Below are 15,077 nucleotides of genomic sequence, written 5' to 3'. Positions count from 1 at the left end.
TAAATTGATTGCCTTTTGCAAGTAGCTAGTTGTTGTTTTTTGGTTGGCAGTAAACAGAACACGATATAGATTTCCTGCCATCACATTCAGGCAAGATGAGTCGATCAAGCGATGACTCCAAGATGAGAGCGAGCTACTATTTGATGGAAGGGGTGGACATACATGATGATGGGGTTGCTACGAAAGGCAGCGGGATATTTGTGATAAGAACAAATCACATTGCTTAAATATATTTTCCTTAATAGCTGTAACTGACAAGGAAGAATATCAGCACGACATGCAGTGAGTGGCCATGATGTTGTTGTTGAGATGTTTTTCGCTAAACCCACTTAAAGTTCGAAGGGCCTAGTTTAGCTAACTTTAGCTGCTGGCTAACGTTATTTTGCTAATGACAGCACTGCAATAAATACTCTTTGCTTAAGCTGTTTGGTGCGTACTTTTACCAGTGCATTTGTTGCTCACTTGTACGGACATTCTCCCAAGTTTCCATGGCGACCCTTGCTAACACTGGCTAGCAGTTTTGTTGAATGGTTGCGTTGGCAAGTGTTAGCTAGTCAAATAGCCAATTTTTCTCTTCTCCAACAGCACTGAAGTGAATTACTCGTGGGTCAATGTAATCCCAGGAAGCTATAAATATAGCTATCTAGTTTCTAGCAGTGTTTGTAATGAGTTAACTAACATGTAAATGCAATGCAGTAGGTTACATCAGCTAAACAACGTCTTAATGCACAGATAAAGCCTTTAACTTTTGTCCAGGCTGCTATACTGTTTTGTATTTTCCCAGGTTATGAAGCGGGTACGCACGGAGCAGATCCAGTACACTGTAGCTCAGTACCTGAAGCGGAGGCAGTATGTGGATACTGAAAGTTCCCTGAAGGGGGCTAAACTGTCCCAGTCCGCAGAGGAGATGGCTGCCAACCTCACAGGTGAGGCTTTGAATTGGCAGCTGGTCGGTATCAAATGCAAAGATCAGTGACCAAATCAAATGAAACTAGTATCACAGATTGAATGGGTGAATGATGCCAACTATTTTTGCAGACCTGATTCGGCAAATCTCACTTATTGAGAAGCTCAAGCATCATCTTTCAGTTTAGGATGAGTATTAACAGGTGATTACTCGTATACCTAATCTTATTAATTGTCTCTCTTTCTTTGAGCAGTGCAGGCAGAGTCGGGGTGTGCAAACATTGTCTCTGCTGCCCCTTGTCAAGCTGACCCTCAACAGTACGAGACCCAATTTTCCAGACTACGCAATTTTCTCTCAGGTACTTCACAATTGTGTAGAGACTGATAATATGTACGCTGCTTATTATACTAGCTTACCACTTAGTATGACGCAATATATTGTAAATGCTATGCTAGTTACTGTGGGCATAAGATCGTGGCCTTACTCTTTGTTTATTTTCTCCGGTCCAGAAGCGGCGTTGCCATGGGGCCAGGAGGTGAGCTGCGTCCTGTACCCGCTCTTCGTTTATCTCCACCTGGACATGGTGCGCTGCAGCTTGAAGGGGGCGGTGGATGGCTTCTACAGCCGCTTCCACAGCCTCTTCCTGGGGGACGCCGAGCAGCGCTCCACCGTGGAGCAGCTTCGCCACGTCCTCACCCAGCAGGATGTCAACGCCAACCCTAAGCTCCTGGCCTTCCTCGACCACAAATACGTGGTGAACCTGACGGAGCCGGCCTACAGTTACTTGTTACGCTATCTGCAGAGTGAAGACAACAGTACCCTCTGTAGGGCCCTCAGCACCCACGTCCAGGTAGAGGTCACCTCCTCACCACGCACCGACTACCAACTCTACGGGATGACGGGAGCAGGAGCCGCCGGGGCTGCCATCACGGCCCCCAACTCTACCTCCTCGTGGTCGGGAGTGGATGGCCCTGAGCGAGGGGAGGCGGCGGGGGTGGAAGTCCCCACAGGGATCCCGCAGAGCGAGGTGGCCCTGGAGGCACTGCAGGACTGCATTAAGAAAGTGCGTGAGGGGCCACCATCACTCACCACCGTGTGCTTCTACGCCTTCCAGCACACGGAGCAGCTGCTGAACGCGGCAGAGGTGTCGGCCGACAGCAAGCTGCTGGCCGCCGGGTTCGACAGTTCGGCCGTCAAGCTATGGAGCCTTAGGGCCAGGAAACTGAAGGCCAGGCCACACCGGGCCGACGTGTCACACATCCGCTTAGCATGCGACGTGCTGGAAGAGGAGGTGAGAGGATTTTCTTTGGTTAGGAATTTTACAGAAATAGTCCGTTTTAAGATGTTGGTATCCCTGCTGACAATTATGGGAAATTTTCACATATCTAGGCAGTACAATGGTGTTTCCTCTGAAAATGTCAATGCGCTTTTCCCCCCCTTTATTCAGGCAGATGAAGAGGATGGCTCGGGCAGCGAGATCAAGACCCTGCGTGGCCACAGCGGTCCGGTGTTCCGCACGGCCTTCCTGACAGACAGCTCGGGCCTGCTGTCCTGCTCGGAGGACACGTCCATTCGCTACTGGGACCTAGGGAGCTTCACCAACACGGCCCTCTACCAGGGCCACGCCTACCCCGTCTGGGACGTGGACGTCAGCCCCTGCAGCCTCTACTTTTCCAGCGGCTCCCACGACCGCACTGCCCGCCTCTGGACCTTCTCCAGGACATACCCCCTGAGGCTCTACGCCGGCCACCTAGCAGACGTGGACTGTGTCAAGTTCCACCCCAACTCAAACTACCTAGCCACAGGCTCCACGGATAAAACTGTCCGCCTCTGGAGTACCCAGCAGGGGGCGTCGGTGCGCCTGTTCACAGGCCACCGCGGCCCTGTGTTGTCTGTAGCTTTCGCGCCCAATGGGAAGTACCTGGCGTCGGCGGGCGAGGACCAGCGAGTGAAGCTGTGGGACCTGGCCTCAGGCGCTCTGGTCAAGGACCTGAGGGGCCACACGGACAGTGTCACCAGCCTGTCGTTCAGCCCCGACAGCAGCCTGGTGGCCTCCTCTTCCATGGATAACTCAGTCAGGGTGTGGGACATCCGAAACTCCCATGGGACGACCCACGCGGATAGTTCGTCCAGCGAGCTGGTGGGGCTCTACACTGGAAACACCAGCAACGTGCTCAACGTCCAGTTCATGGCCTGTAACTTGCTCCTGGTGACGGGAACGGCGCAAGAAAAACAGTAGACATTTTGTTTTGTCTGGCCTGTCTGTCTATTTAGTTTAGTTTTAAAAGACTGTTTTGTCTGGAGGGTCTCATCTCAGACATGGTCACCATGGAGACATACATGTTATCTTCCCTAAGCCAATTACAGAGAGGTATAATTTCAGGTCAAAAGGTCACTTGCTAAAATTGCCCACTCAAGAGGTTGTTTTTGACAAGATCTCTGAGTAGAAAAGAGATGTTAATCTGAACATACTAAAAAATGACTTGGTTTTATTTTGATGCTTATATCCACAATGCCAAAATGAGAAGTTACAGTTGAAGTCAGAAGTTTACATACACCTTAGCCAAATACATTTAGACTCAGTTTTTCACCATTTCTGACATTTAAAATTAAAAATTCCCTGTCTTAGGTCATTTTGGGATCACCACTTTATTTTAAGAATGTGAAATGTCAGAATAATAGAGTGATTTATTTCAGCTTTTATTTTTTTCATCACATTCCCAGTGGGTCAGAAGTTTACATACTCTCAATTAGTATTTGGTAGCATTGCCTTTAAATTGTTTAACTTGGGTCAAACATTTCGGGTTGCCTTCCACAAGCTTCCCACAATAAGTTGGGTGGATTTTGGCCCATTCCACCTGACAGAGCTGGTGCAACTGAGTCAGGTTTCTAGGCCTCCATGCTCGCACATGCTTTTTCAGTTCTGCCCACAACTTTTCTATAGGATTGAGGTCAGGGCTTTGTGATAGCCACCCCAAAACCTTGACTTTGTTGCCCTTAAGCCATTTTGCCACAATTTTGGAAGTTTTCTTGGGGTCATTGTCCATTTGGAAGACCCATTTGCGACCAAGCTTTAACTTCCTGACTGATGTCTTGAGATGTTGCTTCAATATATCCACATCATTTTCCTGCCTGATGATGCCATCTATTTTGTGAAGTGCACTAGTCCCTCCTGCAACAAAGCACCCCCACAACATGATGCTGCCACCCCCGTGCTTCACGGTTGGGATGGTGTTCTTTGGCTTGCAAGCCTCCCCCTTTTTCCTCCAAACATAACGATGGTCATTATGGCCAAACAGTTCTATTATTATTTATTTTTTTCATCAGACCAGAGGACAATTCTCCAAAAAGTGTCCCCATGTGCAGTTGCAAACCGTAGACTGTCTTTTTTGTATGGCGGTTTTGGAGCAGTGGCTTCTTCCTTGCTGAGCAGCCTTTCAGGTTATGTCGATATAGGACTCGTTTTTACTGTGGATATAGATACTTTTGTACCTGTTTCCTCCAGCGTCTTCACGAGGTCCTTTGCTGCTGTTCTGGGATTGATTTGCACTTTTCGCACATTCATCTCTAGGAGACAGAACGCGTCTCCTTCCTGAGCGGTATGACAGCTACGTGGTCCCATGGTGTTTATACTTGCGTACTATTGTTTGTACAGATGAACGTGGTATCTTCAGGCATTTGGAAATTGCTCCCAAGGATGAACCAAACGTGTGGAGGTCTACAATTTTTTTCTGAGGTCTTGGCTGATTTTGATTTTCCCATGATATCAAGCAAAGAAGCACTGAGTGTGAAGGTAGTCCTTGAAATAATCCACAGGTACATCCAATTGACTCAAATGACGTCAATTAGCCTATTAGAAGCTTCTAAAGCCATGACATAATTTTCTGAAATTTTCCAAGCTGTTTAAAGGCACAGTCAACTTAGTGTATGTAAACTTCTGGCCTACTGGAATTATGATACAGTGTGATAAGTGAAATCGTCTGTCTTTAAACAATTGTTGTAAAAATTACTTGTGTCATGCACAAAGTAGATGTCTTAACCGACTTGTCAAAATTATAGTTTGTCAACAAGAAATTTGTGGAGTGGTTGAAAAAATGAGTTTTAATGACTCCAACCTACAAGTGTATGTAAACTTCAGACTTCAACTGTACATGTAAGAGGGTAGATTCATTAGAAATAACTTTTTGATTTATGGCATTTTCACCAAGAACTACCTGATGGGTTCTACTAGTGAGACCTCATAACTTTTCAGGTTTCCCGAATATTTCCAATAAATTCACATCTAAGTAGAGTTTCCAGGTAGAATGTTAGCTTGGCATGGTTCCGGATGAGGATTGCATTTTGGGTCTAGTGCCTTGAGGGTCAACACCTGTTTTATTCAGTCACGCACAAAATTCACATGGATCTAAAAAAAAAATGGGTCTCTGGCTATTCGATTACTTGAGTTGTTTAAAAATCAGCATCTCCCCAGGATTGGTCCTCATACAGTTGTTAAACGTCATCACCACTAACTGAGAATGTTGGCATGCTATGAAATGCTGAACTGCGACCAATATGAGGTCAATCACATGGAAAGAATGACAACTGTACTTTGTTTCTTTACCATTCTGTCAGTGGCATTATTTGTAACATGCTGAGAAGTGTAAATATATTTTTGTAATCTCTGACTGGCTGGACCTGGTTTTTATTTTTACAGAGAGATGGCACCCTGTTGCATGTTTGCGGGTGAAGATGAATTGATAAAGTTAAGCGAAACATCTGGACTTTGGAGTGTTTTATATGGCTTCATATCTATAATGGTAAAGATAAAACAAATGGATACTCGTTAGTTGACAGACATTTTCTGTTCATATCAGCCTTCTATTTGTAATTGAGAGTTTTTATTTTTAAATGGCTTTTTAATAACTATTTCTCCACAAAATGATCCTGATCTTTAAGATCTAAAACTTGAACTTGTGCTGTTCCACTTCAAATATGCATAACATGTTAGCAGTGATGACAAATCTGTCACTACCTAAAAAGCTGACATTCTTGAACACATTCTATAGTGAACTCCTATATCAGAGAGTGAGGAGTAACAGCCAGTTGGGCAGGGAAAGTGGGTGAGGTAAGGTGTGTTGCCGTGGGAATGAACAAACCAGTTTGTCAGGAGGGTGTGTACCTATCTACCCACCTGCTTGACAAGCTTGTCACTCTGTCCAAACCACATACACACCAAAGAAACAGGATTTGCAAAACACCCAACACCGCTCTCTCTTCCAGTCTCTGTCACTGCTCACAAACAAGGCACATCTCTTCCCCCACACACACACACTGTCCTTCTCCATCTCTCCCAAGTTTCCCCTTTAGTCTGAGCCCTCAAGATGCCCGCCAAGTCCATCAGCACCCAAGCGGATGGGAAGACGTTTGAGCAGCTGAGGCAGGAGTGTCTACAGAAGAAGAAACTGTTTGAGGACCCAGACTTCCCTGCTTGCGACTCATCCCTCTACTACAGCCAGAGCGTGCCCATCAACTTTGAATGGAAGAGACCTGGGGTATGTAAGCTATAGTACAAAGGGTCTACTCTGAGGGAGCTAATGTGACAAAGAATACAGTAATTACAGTGTAATTAGAACTTTTGCAGTTGATCGTTGAGAGTGAATGGCCTGGATGGGGTCTCTGTTTAGGTAGATTGTGCTAATTTATTCTGAAGGCAAGACACTTTGCAATGTTAAAGTATAGAATCCTTATATTTACCTTATTCACATTATAGGGGCGGCAGCTAGTCTAGTGGTTAGAGCGTTGGACTAGTAACCGAAAGGTTGCAAGATCGAATCCCCGAGCTGACAAGGTAACAATCTGTCGTTCTGCCCCTGAACAAGGCAGTTAACCCGCTGTTCCTAGGCTGTCATTAAATAAGAATTTGTTCTTATCTGACTTGCCTAGTTAAATAAAGGTCAAATAAAATAAATCAAAAATATATATATCAAACACTCAAGACCAAGCCAGTTCTGTCTTTTGAGGACGAGCTTTTATCCAACCATCCCTTTAAAACCAGTTCTGCAAGAAAGGAATATATTAGCCAATACTTTTATCTGGCTAATATCTAATTCCCTTTCTGCAGTGTTTGTCTTGAAACTTTAAAATGTCCTATGTACACATTTGAAGCTGGAGATACTGTACGTGCCTGTCTCACGTGTAGGGCACAGTCTTCCCGGAATGTAGCCTTGAAGCCTGCGCTGAATGGTTTCTCTCTGACGTTGCTGGGAGTGGTGGTTGACAGGTTATGTGGTCAGAGAGGTTAGCTAATCAGTTTTTACTCATTATATGTCCACAAAAACATTTACACTGTGCATTTCAATACATACCGCTGACCACACAAGGCCATTGAGATGAAGTGCCTTGCCAAGGTTGATACTGCAATGTGTAACTATTAAGATCTGTGATCAACTATTAAGACTAGCATACCTCAAACCTCTTAAGAAAACAATCTCTCCCTGTAACATTAGTGACTAAAATGGGAAATATCCAACTAAGATCCTTTTTTGTGATCCTTAAGCATTTCTCTCTTGGTTGATCCTTGTGAATGAATAGCTGTACCGTCTCTCTGTGTTTCCGCGTCCCAGTGACTGGGGACTTTGACTGATTTAAGACGCCAGGAATGTGAACACACCTTCCCGAAGTGGCAGAGTCACTCCTAACCCCATCTCCTTTTAAAACCTGTTTCTCCACTGTCACTAAGCCACTTATACCTGCTCCTATTCTTTTACAGGAACTTTGTGAGAATCCCGAATTCATAGTTGGTGGGGCTGATAGGACAGACATATGTCAAGGAGCACTAGGTTTGTATACATGGTACTTCTTATATGATACGCATCGTATATCATACATCGTTATCCAAATACTAGAAATAACAATGAGATATTTGTCTGGGGACCACAAGAAAGCAGATTGTGGGCCTGATGTGGCCCCCGGGCCTTGAGTTGAAGACTTAGACTCTATAGCATTACATACGACAGCTAAGGTGGGAGGTTATGTCCATGGCTTTCAGTGTGTAGGTCCTGACTCATCGCATGTTTTTCACCCAGGGGACTGCTGGCTCCTGGCGGCCATTGCCTCTCTGACCCTCCATAAGGAGACCCTGGCCAGAGTGGTCCCCAATGACCAGGGCTTTGACCGCAGCTACGCCGGCATCTTCCACTTCCAGGTAGACTCGCCCACTACACAGCTATCAACTGCTCCTTCACATGTATTGACAGAACATTGCATTTTATCTATATGACAATATTACATTATTCACCGAATGTTTGAGTCTTATCTGTTAATTGTTAGATCGTACTTACTCTATTGACATCAGTGATTATACAATTCTTTAGTTGAAGGAAGCCATCCGTAAGTATAGTCTGACATGTCTCTCCCCTCAGTTCTGGCAGCACAACAGATGGCTGGACGTGGTGGTGGATGACCGACTGCCTGCTGTGAGGAACCGCCTGGTGCTGCTCCACTCTGCCTCCAACAACGAGTTTTGGAGCGCACTGCTGGAGAAGGCCTATGCCAAGTATGCGTAACTTGTAAACATTGAAAAGTACAGGTATAACATTTATGCAAACTAAAATAGTTGTTTTGTACAACTATTGTCACTTATCGTCACGTTTGCTTGATAGTGTGTAGTTCATGTAAAACATGAGTATTGGATGATTGCAACCAATTTTTCACCAAATGCATGCAGTACACTAGCTGCAAAGCTTGGGTTAATTTTCAAATGCCTGCTATTTGACGCCCGTTGTATCCCTAGTTAACCCATTCCATTCCTTGTCCTGTCAGGTTGAACGGGAGCTATGAGTCCCTGAAGGGAGGCTCTACCCTAGAGGCCATGGAGGACTTCACCGGCGGCGTTGGGGAAACGTACGAAACCAAAAGCGCTGCAACCGACCTCTTCAACATCATGAAGAAGGCCTACGACAGAGGCTCAATGATGGGCTGCTCTATAGACGTAAGGGCCTCCTAAACCAGTTTCACGGGAAGACCATTATACATGGGGTCCTTAGACACCAGGTCCTGTATTTCCAAAGCGTCTCAGAATAGGAGTGCTGGTCAGATATAGGATCAGTTTTCGTCTTTTAGATCACAACGAATAAGATAATATAGACAGGATGGACCTGATCCTAGATCTGCACTCCTACTACTACGAGACACTTTGTGAATACGGGTCCAGGTCTGAGAGACGGTCCTGGTCTTTGGTGACGGATACAGATTGTGATTTTTCCTCTCTCCAGATCACCAGCTCTGCTGAGTCAGAGGCCCAGACAGCTTCAGGGCTGGTGAAGGGACACGCCTACTCCATCACAGGCCTTGAGGAGGTTAACTACAGAGGGAAAAAGGTCAAGCTGATCCGGATCAGGAACCCTTGGGGACAGGTGGAATGGAACGGTGCCTGGAGTGACGAGTGAGTGCAGTTCATTTCCATCAGGTGTTGCTGAGATGAGTAGGAACAAAAACTAGCATACACTACGCGCATTATGGGAACATGGTTATTCTGTCATCTGTTCTCTCTCTTACAGGTCTAGGGAGTGGAATGTGATCGACAGTTCTGAGAAAAAACGCATTCTTCAGAACGCCATGGATGATGGTGAATTCTGGTTAGTAACAACAGCGATTTTAATAGATTTAGTTTTACATCTGGCACTACATCCCGCATGTTCAACAGCAATAGGTTTTCCAGTGGCCCTGAACAGTTACCGGACAAGGTCTGGGTCCAATCCTGTATACGGTGAAGCCTTTTCTGAATCAAAATGGTTGCTTGTTTCAGGATGGAGTTTGAGGACTTCAAGGCCAACTACGACAAGATCGAGATCTGCAACCTGACGCCGGACTCTCTGACGGACGACACCAAGCGGAAGTGGGAGGTGAACATGTTCGAGGGAAACTGGATCCGTGGCTCCACCGCAGGCGGCTGCAGAAACTTCATAGGTGAGAGGACAAGGTTGCAGACAGAAATGTAATGAATAGACTTGATTCCCTATTATAAATGATTAACCTATATATTCTACACAGTACATTTCTATCTGAACGTCTGAGCCTCGTAATGTGACAGTCAGCTTGGTTCATACAAAGTTTGATGACCCAGATAAAAGGAATGCCAATTGTATCTTTGATGAATCCACTGTGCCAGAGGTGACCAACCCTGATTCTGGAATGCCAGATAGTGTATATAGGCTTTTTGTTCCAGCCCAGCAGTAATACAACCATTTAAACCTGTTTTCCCCCAGATACATTTTGGACCAACCCTCAGTTCAAGCTGACCCTGCTGCATGCTGACGATAATAATGATAAGTGCAGCGTGGTCATCGCTCTGATGCAGAAGAACCGCCGTGCGCTGAGGAAAGAGGGACTGGACCTGCAAACCATTGGCTTTGCGCTTTACGAGGTTAGAGACACTGCATGCAAGAGACCATATGCACAAACAATAGGAATACCTGGGTTTTCAATTTCCTAGTACATGCTACCTATAGTAACAGTTATTTTGTTAATCACAAAGTTACTCATTCGTTATTTGAAGGGTCTTTAAAAACATGTCCCTCCCTCTCTCTTCTCCCTCAGGCCCCTGAAGATGAGGACCACCTGGGGAAAGACTTCTTCCGCTACAATGGGTCCAAGGCTCGCAGTAAGACCTACATCAACGTAAGGGAGATCTCCGAGCGCTTCACCTTGCCCCCAGGGAACTACCTGCTGGTGCCCACCACCTTCCAGCCCCACGACGAGGCCGACTTCATCATACGCATCTTCTCGGAGAAGGCAGCCGGAACCATGTATGATATTTATGGTTGGGAGTAATTGCCTGTGAATCAGTATTAGTTTCCAGTAGATAGTTGGTGAAGGGAAAGGTTGAATGAAAGCACTTGATGGCTGTAGGCGATCTACGCTAAGATGTATTTGACTTTTAATATGGCATGTAGCCTAAATTGTCGTTCAATGTAAGATGTGCTGGACAAGTTAATGTTTGTGACTTGAGAAAGCTAATCACGGGATGTTGTCATCAACAGGGAGATGGGTAACACAGTAGATGCTGATTTGCCAGATGTAAGTACTCTGCTGTTGAATATCACAAAACTGCAACGATGAGACACTCTGTACTTCCTGTTGATGATGTATTGTGATGTATCTCTCAGCCTCCAATGCCCAGTCTACCAGAGGAGGAGACGGATGAGGAGAAGGGACTGAGGAGAATGTTTGAAAAGATTGCTGGTTCGGTAAGAAAATGAAAATCTTCTAAGAAATGAGGAGAGCTGTTTCTGCTGAACTGGCAATGTCACTGATTCCGATACTATAAGCATGTCGAAAGGAATACAGTAATGTTGCATCCCCTGGCCATAAGACTGTTAAATGGCTAACAACTACAGCTCTCCCTCTTACAATATCCCACTCCCACAGACGATCCACACACTCTACCCACTCTGACACACACACCTTCACTGTCACTCTTTCTCACACTCGCATACAGCCTCACTCACACACTCAACACTCATTATTGATGCCACACACTTACACCCCCTCACACCTACCTATTATTGATTCAATTTATTACTACCATTTACGCTGCGCTTAATTGATTATTGATTACCATTAGTATCTATCTATTTCTGCTACTGGTCACTGTTACTCCTGTTTACATGTATATATTATCATCAGTACTGTATTTTACCATACGTATTTATATATTCCTGCTACCAGTCACTTTTCAGCCCTGTTTACATGTATATCCTACAACCAGTCACTTTTTATGTATAAACCCACCTCAACCACTCCAGTACCCCTACATTGAATAAGGTACTGGCACTGACCTGAAAGAGCTCTCAATGTACAACATTTCACTGTACTGTTTTGCACCTGTTGTGTCCTGTGGCGAATGAACTTTGAAACGTGTGCGCCACTCATTGGTCATAGCCAGAATATCATATTTTGTCTATTGTGTCTTCTCCTTAGGACCAGGCCATCTCTGCCAGGGAGCTTCAGCAGGTGTTGAATGGAGTACTTAGCAGGAGTAAGCAGCCCTCTTAAAGGTTCCATCCATTGTGTGTTATTACAACTCAGACGTTAGCATAAAGAGCAATTCAACGAATGCCTCTTGAATACACATCCACGTGCACATTGTTTGACTCTTGACTCTTTAAAGCTAAATTACTTGCACACTCTGGGTCTGTGAGGTTATACTTTCATGGATTACAGATCCTATAATATTGTCATGACTATTTCAGGAATGTGATATGATGTTCCTCTCTTTTCCTTCAGGGAGAGAGATCAAGTTTGACGGTCTGAGTCTCAACACCTGCCACAGCATCATCAACCTGATGGATGTATCCTTCACCTCTCCTAAATGCCTATAATGAGGCTTTGGAAAAATGTATTACTGGATTCATGCTTTTACAATGTACACTATATATACAAAAGTATGTGGAAACTCCTTCAAATTAGGGGATTTAGCTATTTCAGCCACACTGTTGTGTACAGGTGCATAAAATAAAGCACACAGTCATGCAATCTCCATAGACAAACATTGGAAGTAGAATGGCTTTACTGAAGAGCTCAGTGACTCAACAAGTCAGTTCGTCAAATTTCTGCCCTGCTAGAGTTGCCTTGGTCAACTGTAAGTGCTGTTATTGTGAAGTGGAAACGTCTAGGAGCAACAACGGCTCAGCCGGGAAGTGGTAGGCCACGCAAGCTGACAGAATGGGACCCGCCGAGTGCTGAAGCGCGTAAAAAATTGTCTGTCCTCTGTTGCAACACTCACTACCGAGTTCCAAACTGCCTCTGGAAGCAATGTCAGCACAAAAACTGTTCGTCTGGAGTTTCATGAAATTAATTTCCATGGCCGAGCAGCTGAACACAAGCCAAAGATGACCATGCGCAATGCCAAGCTTTAAGCTCACCACCATTGGACCCTGGAGCAGTGGAAGTGTGTTTTCTAGAGTAATGAATCACGCTTCACCATCTGGCAGTCTGAGGGATGAATCTGGGTTTGGCAGGTGCCAGGAGAACTCTACCTCATGTAATGCATAGTGCCAACTGTAAAGTTTGGTGGAAGAGGAATAATGGTCTGGGGCTGTTTTTCATGGTTCGGGCTATGCCTCTTAACACTACAACCTACAATGACATTTTAGACATTTTGTGTTTCCAACTTTGTGGCAACAGTTTGGGGAAGGACCTTTCCTGTTTCAGCATGACAAGGCCCCTGTGCACAAAGCGAAGGCCAAAAAGAAATGTTTTGTCAATCGTGTGGAAGAACTTGACTGGTCTGCACAGAACCCTGACTTCAACCTCATCGAACACCTTTGGGATGAATTGGAACGCCGACTGTGAGCCAGGACTAATCGGCCAACATCAGTGCCTGACCTCATTAATGCTCTTGTAGATGAATGGAAGCAAGTTCCCGCAGTAATGTTCCAAAGCCTTCCCAGAAGAGTGGAGGCTGTTAGAGCGGCAAATTGGGGACCAACTCAATATTAATGCCCATGATTTTGGAATGAGATGTTTGACGAGCATGTGTCCACATACTTTTGGTCATGTACGTTATTTGCCTTGACAGATCAATCCAGGTTGACAATTCAGGGCAGCTTGAGTTTCAGGAGTTCAAGGTCTTCTGGGAAAAGATGAAGAAATGGATTGTAAGTACAGCATGACAACATGTTGCTGTCAGTTACAATATCATATACATTGTTATACAATAGCCCATGACGTCAATTTAATATTGAACATGTGTGTGGAGTTGAGGTGATAACGATGTCTATGGTGTTGGTTGCAGATGCTCTTCATTTCTTATGACACGGACCGGTCAGGGAAGATGTCCTCCTATGAGCTCCGCATAGCTCTGAAAGCAGCAGGTGAGAGACTACAGCGTGGTACATGGGGTTAGCACAGAATGCCTGCATAGAAGGTCATATCTCAATGGTAGAATGCTAGTGTTGAATCCTGTCTTTTGAACTTTAAGGTCTCTTTCTCTGTGAGTACTCCCACACTTTCTCAAGAAGACATTTCAGGGGGGGGGGGGCAGAAAGACAAAAGTGTGACTTTAGGTGTGAATCAGAGCCTACCTAGTAACATTCTGTCTCCACCATCCAAGGCATGCATCTGAACACTAAGCTCCTCCAGCTGCTTGGCTTGAGGTTCGCTGACGAGAACTACGACATCGACTTTGATGACTACCTCACCTGCATCGTCCGCCTGGAAAATATGTTCAGTGAGTACCAAGGGACTGTACCACCTTATGGGATATATCTGCTCAAATAACTTGCATTTTCATGGAACAAGGAAACACTCAGATGTTTAGTGTTTTGTAGTTGTTGGACATACTCAATGTTATATTGGTCGTTGACAAAAAAAAAATATTTGTCCTCCCCCAGGGGTGTTCCAAGCATTGGACCAAAGCAAGACAGGTCAGGTCAACATGAACATACTGCAGGTATAATACACATTGTATAATATGAACATTACATTTTGTATAATATGTTTCCACTGTAAAATTCCATCTGGTGTGATGTGCCCACCAAGACATGATTTGCTTTTGATTATGAAATAACTTTTGTCTTTTCAGTTCCTCCTTCTTTCCATGAACGTCTGAAGAGGATCCAGTGGAAGAACAAAGTAAAATAACGGGCTTGGGGTGCAATATGTGTTGCTTGCAAATACACTAATATCGAGTCGTTCCCGCTGGGAACGCGGTTAGCAGATACACTAGTTATAATTCATGCATAAAACATACGCTATATAGTTATAGCTATGTTTTAACGTTGTATGCCTTTGTCTCTCTTGAATTCATTCAATAGAGACATTTAGTTTTAAAACGAAACCAACATACTTGTGCCACAGTTTGGAACTTATGCCTCTTGTATTTGACAATCAGGAGGATTTGTGTTAAATTCTGTTAACAGAGATGCTCCAATAATAAATAATGCACTGATCAAGTTTTTAAAGTTTCATCATGTTGACACACCGTTTCAGTTGTTTTCTCAGTTTGGGATTAAACCAAATAAAAAGTATATTATGAAAATGTAATATCTGCTGTCTGAGCTTTAGATTTGTCCAGAAATATTCAAATGTAGAATACTTTCTCAGCATGCTAAGAAGAAAGTAAACAAATTGCCCTACTTAAATAAGCAAATATTTATGGTGGATCTCCAATGAGTCGATATTGATT

General features: G+C 44.5%; 2 protein-coding genes across 2 annotated transcripts; both read left to right on the top strand.

The window, feature by feature from the left end:
* The first annotated feature begins 12 nt into the window (after positions 1 to 12).
* On the top strand, positions 13 to 3,554 carry LOC124015719 (TAF5-like RNA polymerase II p300/CBP-associated factor-associated factor 65 kDa subunit 5L). The gene is made up of 5 exons (XM_046331138.1): positions 13 to 282; positions 785 to 926; positions 1,161 to 1,265; positions 1,417 to 2,198; positions 2,355 to 3,554. Exons 2-5 carry the CDS (start codon positions 788 to 790, stop codon positions 3,144 to 3,146), a joined length of 1,818 nt encoding a protein of 605 aa, XP_046187094.1. The 5' UTR covers positions 13 to 282; positions 785 to 787; the 3' UTR covers positions 3,147 to 3,554.
* Positions 3,555 to 6,103: 2,549 nt separating this feature from the next.
* Positions 6,104 to 14,935, top strand: LOC124015987 (calpain-9-like). The gene is made up of 19 exons (XM_046331498.1): positions 6,104 to 6,441; positions 7,659 to 7,728; positions 7,975 to 8,093; positions 8,311 to 8,444; positions 8,711 to 8,879; positions 9,163 to 9,332; positions 9,448 to 9,525; positions 9,696 to 9,856; positions 10,156 to 10,313; positions 10,487 to 10,695; positions 10,930 to 10,966; positions 11,056 to 11,136; positions 11,870 to 11,927; positions 12,176 to 12,240; positions 13,480 to 13,548; positions 13,686 to 13,764; positions 14,004 to 14,120; positions 14,284 to 14,342; positions 14,475 to 14,935. Exons 1-19 carry the CDS (start codon positions 6,271 to 6,273, stop codon positions 14,499 to 14,501), a joined length of 2,031 nt encoding a protein of 676 aa, XP_046187454.1. The 5' UTR covers positions 6,104 to 6,270; the 3' UTR covers positions 14,502 to 14,935.
* The last annotated feature ends 142 nt before the right edge of the window (positions 14,936 to 15,077 follow it).

This window comes from Oncorhynchus gorbuscha, linkage group LG26 (assembly GCF_021184085.1).
Source record: "Oncorhynchus gorbuscha isolate QuinsamMale2020 ecotype Even-year linkage group LG26, OgorEven_v1.0, whole genome shotgun sequence".
NCBI classification, from domain to species: Eukaryota; Metazoa; Chordata; class Actinopteri; order Salmoniformes; family Salmonidae; genus Oncorhynchus; species Oncorhynchus gorbuscha.
The sequence above is the reverse complement of the archived record's forward strand: the minus strand, read 5'-3'. Positions and strand labels throughout refer to the sequence as shown.

Excerpts from the sequence above, each read along its gene's own strand:
- LOC124015719 (XM_046331138.1), top strand. The coding sequence starts at position 788 with ATGAAGCGGGTACGCACGGAGCAGATCCAGTACACTGTAGCTCAGTAC. Across the intron at positions 927-1,160 it reads GATGGCTGCCAACCTCACAG|TGCAGGCAGAGTCGGGGTGT; the intron begins GTGAGGCTTTGA and ends TTCTTTGAGCAG. Across the intron at positions 1,266-1,416 it reads ACTACGCAATTTTCTCTCAG|AAGCGGCGTTGCCATGGGGC; the intron begins GTACTTCACAAT and ends TCTCCGGTCCAG.
- LOC124015987 (XM_046331498.1), top strand. The coding sequence starts at position 6,271 with ATGCCCGCCAAGTCCATCAGCACCCAAGCGGATGGGAAGACGTTTGAG. Across the intron at positions 13,549-13,685 it reads AAAAGATGAAGAAATGGATT|ATGCTCTTCATTTCTTATGA; the intron begins GTAAGTACAGCA and ends TGTTGGTTGCAG. Across the intron at positions 13,765-14,003 it reads CATAGCTCTGAAAGCAGCAG|GCATGCATCTGAACACTAAG; the intron begins GTGAGAGACTAC and ends CCACCATCCAAG.